At 41.0% G+C, this 19,469-nt stretch overlaps 1 protein-coding gene across 1 annotated transcript in view; it reads left to right on the top strand.

Annotated features, from left to right (window-relative positions):
• The window catches only part of ITGA9 (integrin subunit alpha 9), a 213,465-nt gene that overhangs the window by 22,610 nt on the left and 171,386 nt on the right, over positions 1-19,469 (top strand). Inside the window, 10 exon segments of the mRNA XM_050325002.1 lie at positions 418-485; positions 2,696-2,825; positions 4,364-4,449; positions 7,050-7,118; positions 9,571-9,708; positions 11,829-11,934; positions 13,429-13,523; positions 16,403-16,454; positions 16,457-16,492; positions 17,004-17,049. Of these exon segments, the coding sequence (XP_050180959.1) occupies positions 418-485; positions 2,696-2,825; positions 4,364-4,449; positions 7,050-7,118; positions 9,571-9,708; positions 11,829-11,934; positions 13,429-13,523; positions 16,403-16,454; positions 16,457-16,492; positions 17,004-17,049 (826 nt within the window).

Here is a 19,469-nt window from a genome sequence, read left to right as displayed (position 1 = left end):
TCTCTGAGGTAGTAATGGTCCTGTGGGTTAAACCTCCTAGCGCAGGGTCAGTGGCACACAGACATGTGTATCACCTTTTGCTACCGCCTTTCCAGCTGGCAGATCTGTCTGCCACGGATGGAAGCCTCTTCTGATACACCTTTACTGGGGTGATGCCGCTACTGTTATACTGCTGTGAAACTGCTTGTTTAGCATCTCCCTAGCAGCAGTCAGGCTGTCTCTCCAGCTGGCCCCTTGCTTTGCCTGCCAATGTGGGTGAGTGTGCCGCATGGTGCATGTTGGTGGCAGATCCACTAATAAAACCCAGGAGCCCTGCATGCTGGTGTCTCTCCAGGCTGTGTGTATAGTGGCTCAGGTGGAGAGTGTGTGCTGTGCCAGGGATGACCACAGTTTGTTTTCTTCCCTTCTCCCATCCAGAGTACAAGAAGAAATATGGGGAGGAGCACGGTTCATGCCAGGCAGGGATCGCAGGCTTCTTCACCGAGGTGAGCAGAGACACATGCATGGAAGGGTGGGGATTGGTGAGCAGCTCTCCCACTGCATGGCCAAAGGGGGAGACCCCTGAGCATGGCTTGGACAGCAGGCTGAGCGCTGAGCATGGTCCCTTCCTGCCAGCAAACACCCTCCTGCCTTGTCTGGCTTCCCAGGCATCCATATCTTGCCCAGTGGTTCATACATTATGTATATGTCTCTCAATGTCTGTGGACAAGAATGAATGTATTGACTCTGGGAGATGTACTCAGGGGATGTTCTTATTGTGTACATCCCAAAACTCGCATAGAGCTATTTCTGTGTCTATCGTTAACTCTTTTCTGTAAGTGATGATGTACAACAGTCTTCCCTGAATCATTTTGTTTATGTATGTGTACGTGTGGGTAAATATAATGCACATACATACAGAAGATAAACATTTTTTTTCAGTTCTACTACACTTCCTTGTTGCAAAAAAGTGGAGAAAAAACAGGATGGTCAAATATATGGTCCAGAGCTGTTCTAAATACCTGACCATATTGTTTCCTGGACAGAAGTCTATCAGCCATGTTTTATTTATGTCAAGGATGAATTTGTTCCTTATGTATGCATGACTTTTTGGTCAATGTTTCAGGGTTGCAATTTTTTTGCCTTTTTTTTTTTTTTTTTTTTTTTGTGTGTGTGTGTGTGTGTATGTATGTGTATTTTTGATTGGTTGGTTGGTTTTGGTTTTGGATTTTTTTTTTTAGATTTTTTTAAGAACCTACACTCACTCCTAATTATATATGCACTGATTTGTGGAATGCATTGTCAAGGCTGATACAAACAGAATAAAGGTCTTCTCTCTCAGAAATCTTCTTCTGCCATTTCAGTAAACTGGGATGGCAGGCAAATTTGCCACAGGGGCACTATCTGGTAACTGGATGTTCAGCTAGCAGCAGCTGTTTCCTGGCTTGTCTGCTCTTTCCATCCTGTTTCTGTTCCCATGCTTAAATCCTCCTTTGCTACCCTAGTTCAAAAGATATCTTTGAACTTTATTGCTTCAGCCTGATGGCAGCAGGAAATGCAGATAAATGGCTTTTTGGGTCAAACAGGCAATCCCTTGCCATATATTCAGTGCTGTGGATGGTAGTTGTTCCCATCAGTAAATGACCCTTTGACCTCATGGGCATGGCCCCTTACAAGGAAAAAGCTGTTTCAAAGCACATCCTGCTCTTTAGTTGGGTTTGCAGTCCTATCCCTGTAGGAGAATCCCAGCTAGAACAGGTCACCCAAAGGGGACCTGTATGTGATAGCATTTTCCCACAAGGATGGAGTCCATCCACGGCCTTACTGAATGGAGATGTGAGGCAAAGCAGCTGTCCATGTGTCTTTGGGGATGGAGAACTTACCTAGGCTTAATGCTCCTCAGGCTTAATGCTCCTCAGGCTTAATTTGGTCCCTTGTTGGAGGTATTCAAAACCACATGCAGGAGTAAAGTTTCCCTGCAAGGATACTGGATGCTTTGGGGCAACATTTTCTGAATTTGTCTTGTGTGCAAATGTACCTTAGCTTTTGATTCATGTTGGATCAATCTTTGCCTGATTCCTACAGTCTTTTAAAATGATAAATCATGCTGGTTGTCTGTAATGAACCCAAGACATTTTATGATTCTGTGATGACTCTATAGCTACGTTGTCTCTCGAAGACCAGAGCATAGGCAAAATCTTCCAACTGTGACATAATGTACACCCTGTTTCTTGAGCAAATTGCACCTCTTTAGCTTCACAGTTGTAAAATCAAAATCAAAAGCCAGCATCGGGGCATGATCTGTAGCTGAGTGGTGCGTCAGGGTGGGCTGGAGTGCTTTGTCTTCGGGTCTTCTGAAGGATGCTTGGGAAAGGCAGCAGGTGGAGAGATTTTTGGGAAATCTATGTTAGCAGGGATAAGTTTGATGGTTAGTAAAACTGAGGAGGGTGTTCTATTGCAGCAGAACAGCTGAGCAGAAATGGACCGTAAAAGGGCAGTGTGTCTCTAGGGTGTATACAGTGACCTCCATGTTTGGACAGAAGGAGGGATACTCTCTACATGCACACAGAATGAGGAATGGACTTCTAATTGGTGTTTTAAGTAAATATCCTGTCCCTTCTCCATTAACGTGTAAAGCATGTATTTCTGTCCAGTTTTGATTGTTATTTTTTCCTCCCATCCTTTCCCCCACACGCTTCCATTTTTCTTGTTTTAGGAGCTGGTCATCATGGGGGCTCCAGGATCGTATTATTGGACAGGAACTGTCAAAGTGCTAAATCTCACTGACAACACATATTACAAGCTGAACGATGATGCTGTGATAGCCAGGCGATACACATACCTTGGTAAGCAGCTCTCTGATGCTCACTGTGAAAAGATGATAGTCCAGCAACATATTTCAAGGCTTTGATGCTATAAAAAAGCTGATACTGATTTTTTTATGGTGATGTAGAGTATTTTTATGAAACACGTGAAAGGAAGAATGTCTGAATTGAAGTGTTACTTGTCTGGAAAGAAATATAAGCAAAGAAGCCTATTGAGTATTACATTTCTCTTTCCTTGTTTTAAAAAAACCCCGAGCTTTCCTGTAACTTTTTGAATAATATAGAAAAGGCTTTTGAACTCAACAGCATATTGGATTTTAGTGGGCTTCTTAACATTCCTGCCTTTGCCCTGTGACAGGCAAATTATGTGCCATTAGTTAAACTGTGTGTCTGCTTATACATGCCTTTAAAATGGGTACAACAACTAATTACAGAATGTGTATTCCAGATACAAATTCATTTCAACAAAATAACGCTGTCTAAATGTGTCATTGTTAACAAAAGGAAGTTGTGAAAGGTTTGGCTACAGGTACATTGTTAACTCAATTGGTTTTACTTGCTCTAAAACCAGATAAAATACTTAATTTAAAGGCTTCCACCTAATCTGCAGTTCCTAAGACTGTTGAGACTTAGAGGGCATTACAAACAGTTTGATACTGTTTGACTAAAGTCTGCCACTGACCTCCCATTTTCCCCTTAACCTTTAGTCTTTAAAAAAATACCACTTGGAAGGTACTGCTAATGAAGGGTGTCTGTTTAGCTATTTGCAGACATAAATAGATTTTACCACTGATAGACTTGAATTATAGGGTTTACCATGTAGACAAGAGCATCACAATTTATGGCAGAAGAGCAAGGCGAATACAAGAGAGCCTTAGAAGGAAAGCTACTCTACTTATCTTTATATATAATATTGTTATATGTTATTTTAATATATCAAATAAAGCTGAATCTTTGATCTTCTTTCAAATACATTCTTCTTTCTTTGATCTATCCTCCCATTTTTCTTCTTGCCTAGGCAAAAATCTTTTAAAGCCATTAATTTCTCTGGCCTCTTTGCCTCCTGTTCTCTGCTCTCTCCCCTATCAAAAAAGAACATAATTTTCCAAGGCTTCCTGGGCAGTGATTTTAGGCAAAGGAGGACACTTCTCTCTGGTCCTTGTGGGACTGTTGCTCTTTGACATGATATTTTCCCTGTGGTGATGTGGTCTCCTTTCTCTGTGTGTGCTTATTCCTGTTTTACTGCTTCCCTCTCTTGACTTGCCATTGGCAAACTGGTCCCACTACCAGCTCTGCATGTCCCTTACTCATCTCCACATACATGGCTTTTTTTCTCTCAGCTTTTGCAAGAGCACTGGAGGGTGTACTGTCTCTTCCCATCCCCATGAGCTTTTGAGCAAAGTGTTGGTACATTCTGAGCAGAATAGTTGTTGAACGCTAACTGTGTGCAGCCCAGGAGCAGTGAAACCCAGTGAGCATGATCCAGCTGGCTGACCTGTTTCTCGGGCTCTTTGCTTTCATGGTTATTTATTAATTTTTTTATTTCCTCTCCCACTCAGGATATGCGGTGACAGCAGGTCATTTCTCTCAGCCAACTACCACTGACATTGTAGGAGGAGCTCCCCAGGATGGAGGTATCGGAAAGGTGTGTCTCTTTGTCAAACAATAATGTGGTCAGATTCAACTGGGTAAAAAGCATAATATTGATGCAGTTTCAACATGTATGAGAAGCCAGAAGTTTTTTGTCTACATAGTAGTTTTGAGCAGGGGAGAGGTGAGGTAGTTTGATGAAGTCCTGAAATTTTCTCTGCTTGTACCTCCTGGTGCCTCAAATCCCTCACCCCTCTCTCCTCTCTTTCCCACCCAATCCTTACAATACCCATTTTAGTGAGACACAAACATTTCTTTCACACTGCTTTTGTTTAGGATTTGTGACATTTAGGTATTACTTGAAACTTTCCTAGAACTGAAAAAACTTTGAAAAGAGAATTTGTCTTTTGCTTGTTTTCTTCATACATTTGCCTGTTTCAGTATTTACTTCAAGATAACACCTATTAGCATGAAAAGGTACTTTTTAGGTACTTTTAAAGCTTCATAATACATTGGTGTTTTGTGGGTTAGAATCTAGGTTTTTGCTAGCTGTACTTAAAAATCTTGGAGATAGTCTCTTAAGAAGGAAAGAAACAAAAAAGGTTTTCCTGTAGGCATATATATGTTCAATGTCCCAAAGATGAAAGCAAGTGAAGGGCTAGGTGGAAGTGACTGGTGAGTTAGGCATGCCTTGTGTTCCTATGCTGAGTACCCAGCTGCTATGGGGGAAACTGGGTGAGAGGGAGAACTGCTACCCCTCAAACTCTACTAAACCAAAGCTGGAAAAGCAGGAGTGAGGAGAGGGAGGAAAGGGATGGAAAGGATCTACTTTTTTCCCCTCTTTGTTCAAAATCCAATCCTTTTGGGACCTGCTGCCACCATTTGCTTGAGCAAAGATGTCCTGCAGCCCCCTTCCATCTTCCTCCCTCTGGCTCTCCTGCTCTGTAGTCACATGAGTTGTACCTGAATCGTAACAAGGAGTGAGAGATCTTCAGTACCATCTTCAGTACCAGGAACAATATTCTGTTTAGGCAGATTATTTTTCATGGTAGCCATGTAACAGGGGGGAGCAGTGCGAGTGGGGAAAATGGGATAAAATTAGAGGATGAACTTGGTATGTATACCTGATCTGGCGTGACTAGGAGATACAGGATATAACAGTGTTGCAGTTGCTATTGAGAAGATGTGCATGAGAAAGATGTAGTTTCCTTATCCCAGGTGTTCTGTTATGGCTGCTGCAATGCACCTTCCTTCCAGCCTGTTTTCTCTGTGGAACAAACTTAATTTCTGTATGAGGAGGGAGGAAAAAAAGCCCAGCTGCTAACATGAGATCCATGAGAAAGCAGCTGCTCCTGCAGTTTTAAGACTACTGCTCTGGTTGCAAAAGCTCACGTTATTCTCCCTTAGCATGGGATGTAGGTAGCAGGAACACGTGGCTAAGTGGCGGTAAGCAGTGCTGAATACAGAACATTACAATAAGCAGTCCTGTTGTGCTTTCCATACCCTCCAAAAAGCTAATCCTTTCCACTTCCTTGATAGAAAGTTATTAGCATTGTTACACTTTTTCACTGAAAGTAGAGCCAGGGATTCTTAATGAGACTTCATAATTTTTCTGAAGTCACCAAAAGCATCATTATTGAGACTGGGTTTGGAGTTTTGACAGTTGGCAATGTGCTGTCTCTGCTACACTTGACACTGCAAATGCTTATATAAGGAGTTACTTATATAGAGGGTGATTGTCCAGTAAATCTATGCTGTGTTTTTTGCTGGAAACAGCTTTGAACTCTGTCTCACCACCTATTAGTAACTCACCACATGTTCAACTATGTCAAGGGCTTGGCTTCTCCATGTAGCCTTGGAAGTAAAGGATCCTCTGTCTTGCAAACTCTGTGAGCACCTGCTGGGAGGGAACCTGTCAAATGCTGGAGGAATCTCAAAGGCTGATTTAGCCAGCCTTTATGTTGAAGGGAATCCCTTTCCACAAGCCACGCATCTTAAATTTTGTTACAAGATCTGTTCTTGAACTTGTATGAATACTTTCATCCCCAAGAATTCCCGATTAAACAGTTTCTCCTGTGGAAATGAGGAATGAGACTATGTTTGAACAGTTTTCTAATTTACAGGTTGTTTCAGATACAGGCAGTGTACGTGCCTTTGGTAGCGTGATCAGGATTTCTCCTCTGACCTTTGCTAAAGCCTTGCGAAGTTTGCAGTGCAGTAATGCAGGCACATGGCCTTGAGAAGGGAATGCTACATAAGAGAAGGACAACAGGGTTATACCTTCTCAGTTTTTTGCCCTGCTAATTTCCAGACAGTCTCCAGATGCCACTTGTTTGAGATTTAGAAAGTTGCTTTGCTAGGTGCTTTTAAATGCACACATGTGCACATACACACATGCATATGAAAAAAAAATAGGCAACAAGATAACATTCAAGCATTTGTTATGAGAAGAAGCCTGTGATTCATCAGCACAATGGGGAACTCTGTTTCATCTTTTAAAAGAAGACTGAACAATAAAGGGGTCGTGAAGTTGGATCTTGGCAATAGCCGTGGCCATGATCATGATTTAGATATTATTTAGAAAACACCAGTGCTGTACCATTATGTGCTTCATAATTAGTATTGCTTAACATTTTTCTTTTTTTCACCTTTCAGGTTTATATTTTTAGAACAGACAGACGATCAGGCTCTCTAATAAAAATTTTTCAGGCTTCAGGAAAAAAGGTGAGCATTTATAAATGTGTGTTTTCTGTAAGAGGTGGGGGGGAAATAATGGCAGAGTCATCGCAGAAGTACAGAAGAAAAAGATTACTGGTGGCTTCTGGCTCTAGGAAGACCTGCCAACCTCAGAAGTACTGGAAGCTGGGAGCGTTTTGTTATTTTTTCCAAGCAAGACACAGTGGCAGTCTTTAAAAACTTGCCTGGAATAGGGGAAAACTGCAAGGATACGTAGGTGGGTGGTGTTACTTGTGTTTTAGGGCCTCTCCAAAATTTTACTTTACTGCACTAGCAGAATTACAGACGTCTTGAAAAGCAAAGACCTCCCAGTTCATCCAGGGCATCTACTGTGTTTGACTGCTTCCTGTTCATTTCTTTCCCTGTTGAGTTTTAAATGTCCCTAAGGATGTGCTTCTGGCTGTTCCTCAGCCTAATAAATAGAGCTATCAGGAGGTTTTGAGGTTTCAGGCAAAAACTTTCCCTTTTCAATTTAATTGCTTTACTGTTATGTATAACTTAACTAATCAAGTATTTACATCCTTCAAGTATACTTCTAGGCTGTCATCTCTTTCATTCCCATTAGCATCTTCTTCTACAAATTCTCTAAAATCCAATTGAGAGTTTTATTTTAAAGAGAATGCTGTGCTGAATCACCTTTTTTGTTGTTTGTTTGGTTTTTTAATTGGATTTTTGTATGTTTTTGTTTGGGGTTTTGTTTGGTTTTGTTTTGTGGTAGAAACATAACCAGACCTGCTCAGCAATGAGCACTGCCTGGAAATAAGCTGTCACAAAATGCTACATCCTTCCCAGTGATGTAGATAGACATTAACAGCAGGCCAGTTTCTTCCTTCCTTTTTTATTGATAGAGGCTGAACTAAGAAATCTAATGGAGACAGGAAAGAAGAAAATGCAAGACCTTGTTCCAAATGTTAAATATGCAAACTTCAGCACTGTGAACTCACCCATGCTGCAGACATAACCATGTTGCAGTTTTTTTTTCCCTTTCCCTGGAAACTGCCTGAATACATAGTGAAATGCGTTTCATAACTTTTGTTCTTTAACCATGAGAAATTTCTTTAAAAACCGTAGTGGATTAAAAAAAAATAAACAAATACAAATCCCTAAGGGAACCTTTGCTACAAAATAACTGGATTCAAATGATGTTTGAGGTCTGACCTTAGTCCCACACAAGAACAAAAATCTTAATTAACAAACCGAAAGGCTATCCTTCACTTTCCCCTGCCTGATATATTTGGCAACTTTTAAATCTTACAGACTGCACAGAATAGAGTTGCTGCTGCCCATCTTCTAGCATACCCAATAGCTGTGGCTCATACATATAAACTTACAGGCTTGGAAGGCAGTAGGTCAGAGATCTGCAGTGAGGAATGTAAAAGCATTCAAGAAATGTGGTTCATTTTTTTGAACCTAAATAATGATTTCTTTAACCTCAGTGTTTCCTGCTTGGTAAACAGCTCACAATTTCAAGTATGAAATGGTATCTTTCCCATTTTCCTGTGGGAGCTGCTTTTAATTTTGAGACTATGGTTTGTAGTTGGTTTCAAAGAGTATGCCTTGTGTTACTTGAGCAGGAGTGGATGAAATAAGGGTGAATTATCATTCTTGCTTTTGATTTCATTCATGAGTTTAATGTTTTTTGAAATTTGTAATGTGAGTGCTGGTTGGGAGAAGATTAGCATTTAATGTTCACCCATATAAAAACCCTTGGAAAGAAATTAATATATTTCCTAATTTTAAGCATTTAAGTTTATCAAGCAATAATAAGTGGAGATTAAAAGTGGCTGAGGTTTGTTGTGTATCAGCTGAAAAGCTTTTATTGAAGGTCTTGTTTCTGTATCAACTCACCTGCCTTGTACATAAGAGGAAAGGTTATGGTCAAGGCCCACAACTGGTACTCTATTAATAGTGTTTGATACAAATAGATACAACTAGAACAAGGAAAGATAGTCCACAATGAAGAGTCAATTTTAGATACCTGTTTTCATGGATACCCTGCCTCTTGCCTATTTTTACTTTTTTCCTTTCACTATCTCTTTAAGGTATCCCCAGATCATCTGTGGTATCCAGCTTCAAGGACTGGGCGTGAATAATCACTGGCTGGGTCTGATTTGGGAAACTCATTTCACCGCTTCCTAGTTTTAAGCATTTGACAAGAAAGCTAGTCTGAGAAAGCTGTTTAATTGTCTCACTTAAGCATGACCCAGGTTATAACTTCTGTTGGTAGAACATCCAGGATGCACTGTTGTAGAGAGTGTTTTAATTCCTGCCAGAATTATTCCCAAAGCTTTCTCTGTAGGAGTGCTTGTCAGTGATAAAGCAGTAAGTCATCATGTGAAATTAAAAGAATAACCAAAACAAACAAAAGCCACGCCTTTATGATTTCCTCCTGTGTGTGGGCAGATACTGAATGCTTTGTTGTGACTCAACTTGGTTACAGATGGGCTCTTACTTTGGCTCCTCCTTATGTGCAGTTGATCTGAATTCTGATGGGTTGTCAGACCTGCTGGTTGGAGCACCTCTGTTTTCTGAGATCAGAGATGAGGGTCAAGTCACAGTCTATATCAACAGAGGAAATGTGAGTATGTACAGGAGATGACTTGGTAAGGGATGAGGGCATGGGTCTCGGGCAAAGTACCGCTTATATTGCTCCAGCACTGCGTGGTGAAACTTGATGTCTCAAATAAATGGAGCTCTGGATGTCTCTAGCAGAGCATGAAGTCACAGGAAGACTCATCTGGTATTCCCAGACACCAGCCCCCATTCATCACAGGTCTGTGAATCTTTCGAGGAGGTCTTAGAAGATGTCTGGTTTTTTGTTGAAACTTGGTGGCATTTGTGACTTTTTGTGAATTTGCTGCCAAAACCAATTCAGAGTCAGTAGCTTTGACTGAGCTTCCTTTGTGGTTTTGGGGGTCACTAAGACCTAGAACACAATTTAGAACACAAATGTCTTGGGATTGAGGAAGAAAAGAGAAACCAGAGATTGAATTCATTTTACTTTTATAATATGGCCCATACTCAGACTTTAGGGGAAGTTCTTATTAGCTGGTACTGGTGGATTTCACCTGACCTAACAACAGTCTTGGAAAAGTCTGAATTTTCTTGCATTGTTAAGACCCTTGTTAAGTTAATGGTTTTTTACATATTATTAAATACTTAATATTCAGGTCCCAAAGCTGCTGTCTCAAAGGAGAAGTTATTATGGACTCAAATTAAATTCTTTGGCTTCATCAGTATTTTGTGAACGTTAAGTTTGTTTATGCTAGACTTAAAATTCACCAGAAGTCCAAGCATTTAGGAGACTTCACAGATGTTTTTGGTGTAATTTTATTTTCTATTATCACTCCTTTACATGAGCTTTACTTTTTCAGTTTTATTCTCAGGAGGTTCCACCTTTTATGTTGCAGTGTTGCTGCTGGGTCCTCAGGATTGGGTCCAGAATGCCAAAAATAAAATAGCCAGTATTTCCTGCTCACAGTGAGAGCATACATGAGTTAATTTATATCTTCTATAGAACAGTCAAGAAGCTAGTATGAGTTTCTTATACTCCTGCATGAAGAATTACTTCCATGAGCAATGACTTACTGGATTGTGGATTTTATTTTGGGTTTTGGACATTTGAAACTTTTTTTCATTCTGCAATCACAGGTTGCTTCACAGGTTGTTGCAGAGGATCAGAGAAAACTGCACTATAAAACAAGCATGCACAGTGATGTTACATTTAAAATGTTTATGTTTTGCCCTTTCCTGTGAGGACTGCAAAGAATTTAGTCGCACATACAGGCCTGCCTGTCTCTTCTCTGTTGTGTTTTATTTTCATTATGTGGGATTTTCTTAAGTCAGCAACTCCCCATAGCCAAGTAAAAGATTTTATTACATGTTCCAAAGGGTAGTTTATTCTTATTCACAAAGGAAGCAAAAACAAAACAAAACAACCTTGAGGTGGGTACAGACTTGGATTGTGTAACTAAATTTTGTTTTCTTGTGGAAATGTTCCTTTCCCCTGAGGAGACTCAAGAAACTAAAGCTTATGTATCTGACCAGAAGGTGGGTGGGCAAGCCATATAAGCCATATAAGGCTTCTCATGCCATAGGAGTAAAAAGCTACTTAATTCTGAACTTTTCTCCGTCTCTTTATTTCATTAAATCTCTTTCCTTATTCTTAATTTCAGAAGGCTTTTTGGGGACTTTGCTTTAATCCTTTTGTCCCATACTCAAAATGTTTTCAAATCCAATTGTCAAGTGTTCTTTGCTTAGGGGAAAATATTCCTTGACTCACTGAGTTTAGCTGAATAAGTCTGGACTGAGGATTTCACTCCTCAGATGTAATCGGCCAGTAGCAAGCTGTTACATTTTCACCATCTGGAAACTTTCATGTGTTCACCAATCCCTGTGACTGCATTTAGTTACATGTCTGAGTTACTATTTAGTTAATTTAGCATTTTAGTTATATCAGCCATGTGCTCTTTCCCCCTTTCTCCCTTGCCCCTTTTAAAACTAAAACCCAGAAGGTTTAAAAACCAAATAAATTAGATTTCTAGACTCCAGCTAATCTGAGTGTAATGAGGGTGAGAGGCAGGCTGGAACTCTGCCCCAGGTGCTTCTCACAGCACAAGGGCATCTTACATGGGGAAGGCTTACCTTGCCCGGGAATTGCACCATTTCCCTGACCCTGTTTTATTTCTTGCTTGCTAGGGAGTGCTGGAAGAGCAGCTCATCTTGGATGGTGACAGCGCTTATAATGCACACTTTGGAGAGAGCATAGCCACCCTTGGCGACATTGATGACGATGGCTTCCCAGGTCAGTGTAATTTCCTTCATGGCCTTTTCTCCGTCAGCGCCAGCAAAGCTGGCAGCACCGCCAGTCTTGCATGGCTGAGTGCTGCGTAGCATCCATTGCTCCTCCAGATCTGACCAGCACCTGGGTTCAAACTAAGGATAAATGAATGTGCTTGTGTAGGGTTTGTGTGCTAAAGCCTTTTGTAGCTGACTGTTCTTGATGTCAGTTTAGTCCATGTCTGTGCAGGTCAATCTCATTGACACGCCTCAATCTCATTAATTGCTTTGCTTTCCATGCTGTTGTATTTTCTTCTTTCCTGTGTGATTTATAAAGGGCTGAAGATACCCACACCCCAGAGAAAACAGAAACCTATGTCTGATTTCTTTTTTCTTTCTTATTTCCTTATGTTTTCAAGCCTTTCTGGTTTTGTTGACATAGTCTCATTTCTTATCATGTAGTGTAATTAAGAAGTAGCTTCTCACTCCTGATAGAATACACTCTATTAATTTCTCTCCTTTTCTTTGTTCTCCCTCTGCTCCTTCCTCAGACCTCTCAGCATGAGACCCCATGCTGTGATAGCAATAGGTGAGAGCAAAGTTTTGATGCTGGCACCTTTTCTGCCCTGGTTTCTGGCAGTGCAGATGAAGGACTTCTGAACAAAGGCCAACTTAGTCAGTGTATGCCTGGGTTTATTTCTTTCAGGCACAGTATTTCTTTCAGGGCACAGTATCCCAGTAAACCTAACTCAGCCTCGTTGCAGGTTGCTCTCACCAATGGTGGTCATGCTGTTCCTCCGTATTTGGGCATGCATTTGCGTGTTCTCGCTGCTGCTTGTAGGTCAGTTGTGGTGATGGTGGGACTGCAGAGGGAATTGAATCAGTCCCTGGGTGTGAAGCAACTGAGAAAAGCTTAATAGTCACTATATCCAACTAGAAGTGGAGAACAGGAGGTGGGATCATGCTTTCCACAAAAGTTTGCAGTTATATTGGATCAAATGTACTTTGAAAGTGGACCCTCAGCAGCCTTTTTCTCTTCTTGCCTATCCATTTAATATACACAGCCTCTTTGTGGAGCCTTGGATTTTCAACTATTTTTTTTTTTTAATGTAGCACTACAGTAATTATTTTGCCAGTCTTGTCCTGGTTCACAAAACTGATGTTCCTATTGGTTGGAGATTTTGTTATGAAAGGTTTCTACAATAACTTTTTGAGTATGGTTGCTGGTTAATAAGCACACATAACAGCACATGTTTCTAATTAGGCACAACATCTGATTCTGTGAAACATGGCCACATGTGTGTGCAAATGCATATATATTTGTGTATTTTTTAAGTTTATCTTAACATGAGCTTTTAAATAAATCAAACAAGGTTCTTTCTACCTAGGTTCACAGGAGCTGCTGATCATCTTTGTCATAGGGATCTGTTTTCCTATGGATAGCTGCATTCTAAAATTGGGAAAAAGTTGGATTAGTGGGATGGATTGTGAAATGTTTATAATCTATACTGTTTTACAGATGTTGCCATTGGAGCACCTAAGGAGGATAACTACATAGGAGCAGTGTACATTTACCATGGGGATGCCAATGGTATTATACCTCAGTACTCTATGGTATGTGACACTCCCGTTTACAATACCTTTCTGAAGTCACTTGCCCAGGGCATGCAGAAATAAACCATACTTAGGGGTTCTGAAGGGGTAGCCTCATCATAACTCAACATCCTTTTCTCAGCCTTGGTTTGAAGATGGCTTCTCCCAAAGTTTGTCTGTATCTATGTTAAAGGGTAAAATTATGTTAGTCAGGAGGTATTTTTCACTCTCTTTTGTTATAGCTGTCAGCTGTATCTTCTTTAAATAGAGTCTTAGGGGCTGAGTGTCAGTTTTTAGAGATAGTACTGATGCAGAGGAGAAATGAAAACCCTGGAGAGGTTAAGCATAGAAATTATGGAGAGACCTGTGTGGAGTTGTGGGGTTACACGTTCTTCCTGGAGAAGCCGACTCTGTGAGAAGGAGGAGGTACTAAGTCTTCTTTTGTACCTTACAGAAGCCTCTTTACCCATCTCGTTGGCTTTCTTGCATATGTCTCAAGGAGATTCTTGGGAGACATTCCCCCAACCCACTTATTATGAAGTAAAATCTTGTCTGGGATATGCTATAGCATCTTGTGCAGGGATGACATAGTACAATTTAGCTGCTGTAGGCAGGCAGTAGAGATGATAAATTTATGCTCATGCTGCCCAACATGTGTCTGCTAGTCTCTCTCTAGCACAATTTTTTGTTCAGAGAGCCTTAATCTTCCCTCCCTCTGTGTGTTTGAAGTTCTAGTTGTTTTGTTTTGTTGCTGGGTGGGATCCTTCACAGTAAATCAATTTAAGCAGAATTAAAGAGTTTAGTGGTTATATTGGAGACTCTTTTAACAGACCATAAAAGTTTAGTCCTTCTTCCTTTTACCATGGATGTGGCATGCACTGCTTTTAAGAAAAAAAGGAAGCGACTCTTTAGTACATTTTATAAGTATTCATAATGTGTGGCATGTGGTGGATTCTGCCCATTTTTTGCCAAGAGCCGCTGTTTGGGAGGTTCTTCTCTGGTTGTTGAATATTTAGAGCTTTCAAGCTCTTGCTGAAAAGGATGGAGTTTTTTGATTTTTTTTTTTTTTTGTCATTCATGGGAAAATGTTACATTTTTTAAGGAGGACAGATCATCTGGGTGGGAAGCAACACATCCTGTTTGTGATCTCTCCCTCCCCACTGGAATAAGGCCAGCAGACACAGCACATGCATCTCCATTTGGTCAGTGGGAAAACACCCAGCTCAAGAAGGTGGCAGGGTATAGTTGTTTACCCTTGATACCATTCCTATGGTTGTTCCATGTCCTGAGGCAGCCAAGAGGGCACCACTTACAGGCAGTATCTCTGTGCGATTTCCCGGTGTCTGCTGCAGGGCACTGGACAGACCACGAGTTCATGTTCTGTGTGCAACCAAAACTGCATAACAGCTTCAGCTCTCTACCTACCTGCCCTGAATCTGAACCCAGAGGTGAAAGACTTTTTGTATCTTATTACTATATTGCTGATCCATCTCAATGCTGTAGATTTCCTTTTTTAAATAAGCTGCAAGAGGTGGAGGGGGGGACCCTGCAGAGTGTATATTTTCACCCTTTTCATTTTGTTAGCTCTTCCTGTCCTGCCTTTCCCCCTGCCACTTTCCCACTTGTCTTCATTTAAGTTGCTGATCAGTGTAGTTCTGTGTACCTTCGTCAGGTGCAGTGGCTGCTATTAGTAGAAGCAGCTTATTGGCTTTGTGCCCTGCTATTTTCATTCATGGTCCTTAAAAGCAGAGCAGCTTTTGCTGCTTTGCCTTCTAGGCTGTAAGAGCCACATATGTCTTCTGAGGTGTTTGCAGGTGGGATTTACCACCTTAACTGAGACCCCTAAAAATGTGAAGCAGGTGTAATATGGGTATTCCAGTTGTCAGTCTTACCTGCCCACAAGTAGGAACACTGTTTTCCCATTAAACTAACTGTCAAGATATCTTTTTTCCCTTCAACTTACATTTTTTTCCATAAATTTTCTACCTGACTTTTTGTCCAATGTTACATTCTTTTATGGGAGGGCCAGGAAAAGTTGGTTGCATGTCACAAGCTGTGAAGCACCACCAACAGCCTCTAAATGACTTCATGGGACAGGTTTCCTCTGTCCATACCTTCTGCAGTCAGAACTTGAGTTCAGGTCTTGCATTGGTGGCACAGCATAATACATGAAAGCTGGGAGCATTCTGATTATGTTCTTAGAAAAGGAGATTTTGATATATTAATTTGCTTCAGACAAAGGCATTTACAATGCAAAGAATTTAGAGAAAGTTTTTGTGTTAGTAATTAGAAAAGGAAACTATGTTAAAAGTTGGGGAGGCAGAAATGAGATACAACTTCCAAACTGACAGAAAATACTTAATATCTGATGGAAACTGGAATTTCCAAGTGGGATGAAAATTAATCATTTTGACTTTGAGCTAGCAAACTTTGTGAAAAGAAATGGTTGTGTGGGATTTTGTGTTTCAATTAATCATTAACTTTGGTAAGATGCTCCTTGAAACTTTTATTTAGAGAAACTAAGGTAATGCAAAAGAACCAGACAAAATAATTAATCTCTTGAGCGCAGTTAAATTTTCTCCCTCTGCAGAAATCCGTTTGATGTGTTCTTTATTTTGCTTGGATCCTCATGAGGATTGTTATGCAGGTGTGTTTTTTAATCCAAGTCAATGCTGGCCTCCTACTTGCCCAGAGCAGAAGGGTTTCCTGCAGTTGACAGCCTTCCTGTTCAGGGCTGCGTCAGTGAAGCGTGAAACTGCAGGTGTGCCACACTTCCAGCCCATGGAGAAGAGACCCAATGACCGTGAAAATCATGCTTGAAGGTTTTCTTTTGTTTGGTGGGGTTTTTTTGGAGGATTCTGTGTTACTGAATAATTTCACTTGTGTTGTTTCCACTGCAGAAGCTGTCTGGGCAAACAGTAAACCCAAAGCTGCGTATGTTCGGCCAGTCCATATCGGGGGAGTTGATATGGATGGCAATGGTTATCCAGGTGTGTATGCTACTCTGTGGGAGCATGGGGAAAATAACAGCAATAGGCCTAGAAAATAGCAGAGCTAGGTTGTTTCCAGGTTGCTGGTCCCTGCCATTGTAGATGGTCAGTGAAGCTGAGCTGCTTTTTCCCTTTCTCTTTTACTAGAAGCTTCTGATAAAAATTCTAGGCAATTACTTAATTCAGGTGTTTTGGCAGTTACAGTGATTGAAGATTCAGTATCTGGACCAAGGTTGCAAGTTTCTTGGAAACTGCTCAGTCAGTATGGCTGTCTTAAAATAACCCAAAAAGTAGACAATAATATAGTAGTGTTAATAAAAATCAAACAACGAAGCAGAGGTGAAGTAACATCACAGACCTAATCCTCCAGCTATAATACTTATGACATAATGATATTTGAAGTGGCCAAGTGGCTAAGTCAGAAAAACATGCTCTGTAGTCTAGCAACTGATTTGAAAGAACTGAATTCTGTGTCTCCTTTGTAACGATCTCAATGTTACAAAAATTTCAGATATGACTATTGGAGCCTTCCTGTCAGACAGTGTGGTACTTCTGAGGTGAGATGACTGTATTTTTCATTCATTGTTGTCTTCTTTTTCTTTGCTTTCTGTTTATATCTTATGTGGTCTTAAGCCCAACCAATTAACCACTCGAGTTTCCTCCCTGGTTTATTGTGGCCAGAAGAAGCAAACTGGGTTACTTTTTAAGCAAAACCTTAGACATGAATGGTGTCAAAGGATGCAGAGTCTAATTTAAACAGCAGAGTGAGGGGTGACAATACATAGGACACCCAGGCCTATGAAGAAAAAGAGTTGGAGCCAGAGGGAGATGTGTTGAATCTCAGTGCAAGGTCACTCCCAACTTGTGAGAAGGCTTCTTTATTATTCTTACGTTTATATAAAGTAAATAAATTGTGATTTAAGGGAACGCAGTTGAGCAAAAAATGAGCTGTGTGTGATGCCAGGATGTAATTTTGCAAGTTATAATAGGACGCCGAATGAAGTAAGAGTCTTCAGGGAAATGAAATACGAATGCATTTTCAATGCACACAGGAATTGGGCTGCTGTTTCAAGTTTATGAGTTAAGTGCAATTGCTTGTTCCCTCTGATAGAAAGAGGTGGGATGTCTTGGTTCACCAAATTATCCAGATAGAGAGTTAGAGTAGGAGTGAGCTTGAGGTGCACAGACCTGGGGAAAAGAGTTTTTTTGACAGTAGGTCTGTTGTTACACTTGTTAATATTTAATAAAAGAAATCCTTTCAATACTTAGACGTCATTAGGAATAGAAATCACTACTAGGAACTCCAGTATCTTAATGGAAGAGACAGGGATGTGGTGACACTGGTAAGACAAATGCTGCTGCAGAACAGATGTGCCAGCTCCTTCCTGTTCAAAGCAGGAAAAACTTGTCTCTGTTTCTGTTGGAATGAGTTACACAAAAGAAAAAGAAAAACAGCAAAGGAAGGGGAAGAAATACCCTTGATGATCAGAATGGCAGGTGGGCAAGTCTTCTGAACAGCACGATGACCTCTGGCCATGTTTTCAGTCATGCTTGTGCATTTCCGAGAAAATTAGTGTATTACTGACTGACTTTGTGGGCAGCCTGATTAATTGCTGCTACTGCCAGTTTCCCGTGTGTCCCTCTTGTTGTTAAGATTCAGATTAGGATAAAGAAATCAGCTTCTTCTTCTCCTCCTCTTACCCCTCCCACTTTTGTGACGTCCCTTAGCCAAAACCAACAAATGTTTTGCCAAGTGATATTTAAAGACTTTGGTGGAAGCCTTTGGTGACTTGGGGCAGATCATCAGCATTGTATCGCTCACATGTGTATGGCCCTTTGACAGATGCACTGGGTTTTTTTTCCCCAGTAAATAACCAAGTGAGACGACATTAAGGAAAAATCAGACAGTGCATCATAGCTAGAGAAATATTTTTTTCTAGGAGAAATATTTTTCTAGATCAACTATAGCTCTTACTCTTTTATGTCTCCCTAAACATTCAGAAAGAATGTTTTTTTCGTGGGTGTGAAATGACTGCTCACTCTTTTTTCTCCTTCTCCGTCACCGCATGTATTTCTAGGGCTAGCATTTATCTTCATCCTCTGTCTCAAAATGTGAACTTGCACCGTTATTTCAGGCTGTGGTAAAAGAGTCTGAGCAGCTGTCTTAGAGATTGATGTGAATCTTGTTCCAGTTGATATAAATTACGTGTAACCACAGCCCCTGCTCTCTTCTCCTTCCTCTCCCCTGCCTCTCAATTAGGTGGCTTGTGGAGTGATAGTTCTGAAGTGGTTTACAAGCTCTGGCCTTGCATGGCTGTTGGGACTACCCTGGACCTGAATCTGCTGGTTGCTGCACATTTTTTTTACTCTTGTAGTTGATTTTGGAAGAACATGTTCATGCTGATCATGTACAGAACTGAAACCAGGAAGAATAACACTGAATTTTTGGGCTGAAGTCCTGGGCTGGAGATGGCTCAGGAGAGTCTGGTTTTCTGGGCTGCTGGACCTTCTGTGTAGTGTGAAAGAGGAAATTGTTGAGGAATATGTTCAGTAGGTATCTCAGGCACGGCTGCAGTGTGAGCTGCAAATTGAGCTCTGGATGGTGTGAGCCTGAAGCAAGAGGCTGTGAACCGCTGACTCTTTGCATAAGAAAAGCCATGGGGAGCTGTGGCACAGCCAGGTGACCAGATACTGGGAAACACAGCAGGAGATGAGACTCAGGAGGGAAGAGCAAGGAAGAGTGAAGACTTGCTTGGAGTGTGAGAGTATAAAAGCCCGGGGGTCCTTTGTTCTGGATGCCTTCCCAGAGCTGTTTCTGTGTTACTTTGCTGTGAATAAATGGCTTTATGGAACTATGGGAAACACGGTCTGACTACGTGAGGGTGGTGTGTATAGGGAGTCAAGCTCGCTGGAGCCACTGCAAAAGGGCTTTGGTCTCAGCAGTTAAAATCTCTGGTGGTGTGAGTGTGACTGTGTG

This window comes from Myiozetetes cayanensis, unplaced genomic scaffold (assembly GCF_022539395.1).
Source record: "Myiozetetes cayanensis isolate MyiCay16 unplaced genomic scaffold, myiCay2020 scf1, whole genome shotgun sequence".
In the NCBI taxonomy this organism is placed as follows: Eukaryota; Metazoa; Chordata; class Aves; order Passeriformes; family Tyrannidae; genus Myiozetetes; species Myiozetetes cayanensis.
Note: the sequence above shows the minus strand (reverse complement) of the source record. Positions and strands in the feature narration are given on the sequence as shown.